The sequence below is a fragment of the Conger conger genome, chromosome 1, assembly GCF_963514075.1.
Source record: "Conger conger chromosome 1, fConCon1.1, whole genome shotgun sequence".
NCBI classification, from domain to species: domain Eukaryota; kingdom Metazoa; phylum Chordata; class Actinopteri; order Anguilliformes; family Congridae; genus Conger; species Conger conger.
Genome location: NC_083760.1, coordinates 84,097,932 through 84,103,420, shown reverse-complemented (window position 1 = coordinate 84,103,420; position 5,489 = coordinate 84,097,932). Strand labels below are relative to the sequence as shown.

The 5,489-nt window shown below is 39.0% G+C and overlaps 1 protein-coding gene across 1 annotated transcript; it reads left to right on the top strand.

Moving 5' to 3' along the window:
* Nucleotides 1-2,038: 2,038 nt before the first annotated feature.
* On the top strand, nucleotides 2,039-3,915 carry LOC133122469 (xenoxin-3-like). The gene is made up of 3 exons (XM_061232455.1): nucleotides 2,039-2,126; nucleotides 2,722-2,832; nucleotides 3,608-3,915. The coding sequence occupies exons 1-3, from the start codon at nucleotides 2,078-2,080 to the stop codon at nucleotides 3,787-3,789; spliced, it is 342 nt and encodes a 113-aa protein (XP_061088439.1). The 5' UTR covers nucleotides 2,039-2,077; the 3' UTR covers nucleotides 3,790-3,915.
* Nucleotides 3,916-5,489: the final 1,574 nt, after the last annotated feature.

Below are 5,489 nucleotides of genomic sequence, written 5' to 3'. Positions count from 1 at the left end.
GGGCCGGCCCCCCAATCAGGGTCAATCAGCAATTAAGCCTCCTGCTGGACTGTCTGAAAAAAAAACACAAAGACAAAATGACAGCACAGCAAGAATACATAAATGCTTAGGGATGTAACACCAAAAATCAACATATAATGTTGATCAATGACAAAACAAATCAACACTAAAATCCTCTTATTGATAAGAGCGAGATAATGTGTCCGCCAGAATGTTATTACACCCCTTCTTTTAACGGATCTCCAGGTTGAAGCCTTGCAGGTATGGTGACCAACACATAATGCGCTGATTGGCATTCTTCATCCTGGAGAAAAACACAAGGGGGTTATGGTCGGTGTACACACATACAGGTGCTGCGGTGGAACCAATATATACTTCAAAATGTTGCAGAGCTAACAACAGGGCTAGTGCTTCCTTTTCGATGGTACTATAGTTCAACTGATGTTTTAAGAACTTTTTCTAAAAGTAACAGACGGGGTGATCCAGTCCATCTGGAGCCTCCTGAAGAAGGACAGCACCAGCACCAGTTGCACTTGCATCAACCTCAAGCTTAAAAGGCAGGTCGAAGTTCAGCGCCGCAAGCACCGGAGAACTGCAGAGCAACGCCTTGGCATTTTGAAACGCAGCCTCACAATCACCAGACCACACAAAATCACAAGAATTACGAAGTAAATTCGTAAGGGGCAACACAACATCAGAGAATAATTTTGACACCTATTGTTTTCAAAAAAATGTGATTACTTAATAAAAAATTTTAAATAAAAAGAAATTAGAATAAAATTGTTTATTTTATTTGAAAATTGTTCTGTAAAACCTATCAACGAGGGGAGGAGCTGTGGTATATTACAACCAAACATCTTTACATGAACTCCTTACAATGTCATTGGCTCCTTCCATGACCTTTATGTTCATTGGTCAAATAAATGACAGTTGACACGGTCCTTATAAAGAGGGTATGCGCATCGGATAGTGAAGTTCAGAGAAGTACAGTTTGAACTTGTCCTCAATGGTTTCAGCTAGTGACAAATAAAATGGCTGTAAGCCTCTGTTCTCCATTATTTGTACTTTCTCTGTTGGGTATACAACAGCTATACTGACCTTAAACAGGCAGACTGCATTCACTAAGTGCTTTTTTTTGGGTTTTTTTTACCTGCTGATTCATGGTGCCCGTGGTGATTGCAATACCACCTTTTTATGTGGGCAGCTTCTAATGTTAGATCAAGTGTTTGACCTACAATCTTTCTGCATAATTCTGAAAGTTCTAAAGACAATCTAACTTTAACGTAGTATTGTCTACCTGATGGACATGACAGGACAGATGTTTTAGCAGTTGTAAACGTCTTATACTGTATACTTCGTGCAGATATGCTGACAAGATTCTGTATCCTCATCGGAGGCATCGTAGTTTTGCGACAAGTGATGTTACCCGGATACAAATGTCCGATTGTTCAAAGTACAAATGTCCCATGTGCTCATTTGCTCTTATGGTCTGTAACTTGATCATTATTAATTAATTAACATCTCGCCTGCCTCCATTTTGTGACCATGAATAGTAGATAGTAAAGCAGTATCTATTGTTCATTTGTATGTTTATATTAACCATGTCCTGACTTGTGAAGGTCAATAGCCTTTTTTTTGTTTTGTTTCTTTTAAGAGTTTGTTGCCTTTCCTCGAGGTGATTATTAACACAGGCATTTTACGTCTCAGCGTGTGTTTTAATTGCCAAAAATATATGCAATGGGTGAGGAAAATGATATGTACAGTATACAGATCGCTAAGATTGAAGTAGTCTAAACTGAACCAAAAATCTGAATAGCATGTTCATATATATTCATAACCGATATTGTATGTATTGTCATCCTTACTAGTCTTTATCAAGTGTGTGAACACTTTTGGAGGACACGATAATTACACTGTAACTGCATGTACTTCGGCAGATGCAGTTTCCTCACTGCACCCTGCCATATCCTGTATGAAACCTAATGCCCAAGGGTCACGCCTTTACGCCCCTCAGGTTCACAGTATATAAACGGTCGCAGTCTCGTTTCCATCAATTGCGCGCATAATACTGGACACAATGAAACTCCTATTCACCATTGCCCTGACGTGCGCACTCTTCTCCAAAGGTAATACCACTAAAACTTGCTCTCGTGACAGTTCGAAAGCAATAATGTAAACTGAAATTGTTGTCATTAATGGCATGTGGGATTTAGTTTAACATGTAGGCTACGTTGGCTAACACAGTATTCTCCTACAGACTATTGTTCAGCCCTTCTCAAATATTCACCCACTCAGTTCGTGAAAACTGAGAAGCCTTTAGTCTAGGCTAGAGTGGCTACTTCTGTTTAGATGCCAAATTCAGTTGAGGTAATTATTTTGTGTTATATTATATTTTGTTTTTATTGTCCTGATTTTAAATAGAACTTTTGATAAAGAGTGACATAGAAATGAGCTCTTACTTTAGAAGGGTCTGCAACTGTATCCTGTTATAGCATTACCAGAATCCAAAAGTGTTTCACCTGTGCTTTTGGTGACTGCACAGTCAGGTGATTCACAATTAGACATCAACTCCAAGCTCACATAACTTGAATGCTTACCATTTTACTTTTTTATTTTTACTTTATGTTATGGTTATGAACAGGCAGAGCTCCCTGCGTCTTCTTAAGTCTCTTTTTTACTTAATATCCAGAATTCACACATTATCTTATTATCCTGTTACAGCATTACCCGAATCCAGAATCAATGGAAAAAAGTGTTTCACCTGTGCAGCTGGTGACTGCACAATTACTCAGGAGTGCAAGGAAGGTGAAGATCGCTGCTTTAAGTTCGCAGGTGAGAACTATCTTATCTTGTAATTTTATGCTGGGAATAGACATGGCACGAATATAACTAAAAATATGGGCATTGATAATTATTAATTCATTCATTATTAATCATTATTAAATAATTATTCGGGCATTGATGTTGTTTTGCATGAAGCAAACCAGAATGTTCTGATAAAATATTTGTGTAAAGGAAACCATTCTGTAAAAAACATCTTATAGCTGAAATGTATTGTATTGAAACCAATAAATACCACATTCAATCAGAATTATTCATTATACATCTGTTTTTAGTGATGAGGCATGTTCTTACCCTTTACATAACATGTGAGAACTTATGTCCACCTGGTCAATTATTATGGCTATAGTAATTTGGAGGAGTTATCGAATTTGAATTTCAATAATATAAAATATTGGTTACTTAATCTGCAAGAGGTTAAAATGGAGCCCCCGTAGGTACCTTGGTAAAACAAATAATAATTCAGAAATCCGTACACTCAGTTTTGCAAATTGTGCGCTCGGTTTGCCAATCTGCACGCTCACTTTTGCAAACTATGTGCTCGGTTTGCCAGACTGTACCCTGGATCGGCAAACCAAATGCACAGATTGCAAAACAAGAGTACAAATTACCGTGTTAAATATTAACACAGAAATTTTAAATATTTTTTAACCTAGGGTAACTAGGGGGAGGCTCTGTAAGACTTAAAATACAGGAAATAAATCTTTAGGCAGATGCATCAATATTATTTCTTGAAAATTACATTTTCTTCCTATTGTGCCTGCAGGTGGGCTGGTGAAGGGATGTGCATCCCAAGGTAACTGTTCTGGATCCCCGATTGCTCAACTGGGAGCTGATGTGGGCCTGAACTGCTGTGAGGGAAACTTGTGCAACAACGCCCTGCGCATCGGACAGAGCATCCTCTTCCTCCTCCTGGTGCCTCTGGCCTCCTTCTTCCTCTTCAACTAAGCAGCACTTTGACCTGCAGACCCACCCTAACCCTCCTCGACTACTCGAGGATGGTGCAAATCAAATAAATTCATACAATGTTGGTTAAACTTGTTCAATTTGATTAAAGCATTTTTTATAATCAAATACTTTTCCTGGTTTTATCATTCTACTTCTCTGCCTTAAACTAAATATTCAGAAAACATTTAATGTTGTTTACATTATAAGTAACACAAATGAGTTTGTGCAGACAGGGGTGTAAACTGCAATTCGACTGCTTAGCAGAGGCATACAACCGCGAGACGATTATTTTGCTCCTTTGAAATAAAAATGTAAAGTAAAATGCCTCCTTGTGTCACGTAGAATCACATTAAAGAATTGCATAAGGGACACCTCAGTGATCCACATTATAACCTACATTGTTTGAACATATAGCCCCATATAGCCTATTGATATGCATAATGCATATTCAAAACACACTAAAAAAGATATTTGGTTCTCTTCTCCAAGGAGTCAGTCAGCAGTCATTGCTTGTATTTTGTGCACTAAATATAGTTGTAACGCTGCTGCAGAACTAATTATAAGTACAATTTAAAGATTGCTGTTTCAAGATTTTATTTTGTGTGGCAGCACAGTGGTGCTGAGAATGCTATAGACAATGCAGTAATGCTATACATGCAGGTGGCACCCAGCACATGCTTGGATCGGCTTCACCCCCCAAACAACCCTGACAAAGAGCAATTTCTGAAGAGGAATTTTGATCTGCCGTTTATTTCTTTTCCCCCCACAAACACCTTTTTTTATGTCGGCCCCGTTAAACATTTTTAGTGACTCATTTTGGTTTTGTATGATGTAACTTAACCATTAACTAGCTTTGGTGGTGATATTTAAAAGTCAACTAGATAACTAGGGAGGAAGATGACAAAGATGGGGCTCCGACAGTCATTGAAAATCCTTCAAGGTTTGTGAATTTGAGAAACAATATATAAGGTCTTGATAGTTTTTGAACATGCACATGGTAAAATACGATCAAACACAAATTCACAACTCCACTTCTAACCTCCGGAAACTGTCGCCCCTGCCCCCCTCAAGGCCCATCCCTTCCTTTTCCACTTTCTTTCCCCTTACAGACTCTGATGTTTCTCAACTCCTGCTCTCCCACCGCCCTACAACCTGTGCCCTTGACCCTATCCCCTCTTCTCTTCTCCAGACTATCACCCCTGACATTCTCCCATTTGTCACCTCCCTTGTTAACTCCTCCCTGTCTTCTGGCTATTTTCCAGCATCCTCCAAGAGGGCCCACATCACCCCGCTGCTAAAAAAGCCTACTCTGGATCCCTCCATCATCCAGAACTATCTCTTCTTCCTTTTCTATCTGAAGAACTTCTTGTTTCTTCTTCAATACTATAACTGTTTCGCTGCTGGTACTTCGAATCGCGTTTCAGGAAAGAAAGAGTCTCAAAAATTTGAGGCTGTAAGACAAGTTCCAGCTCTTTATTCGTGGTTCCAGGTAGTGTGCACATTTTCCTGAGCTTTCACCAATCTTACACAATCCTTACTGGGAATGACAGAGTTTATATCAGTATCTGAAAGGAAATGCTTCATCCATGATGACAAAACACTCCTTTAGATATGATAATATCTATTGACAGGTTTCCTGGTTAGGCCAAATGGTTGTGCAGACAAATGGTTGTCGGCACCTAGACCTCAAATCAACGCCA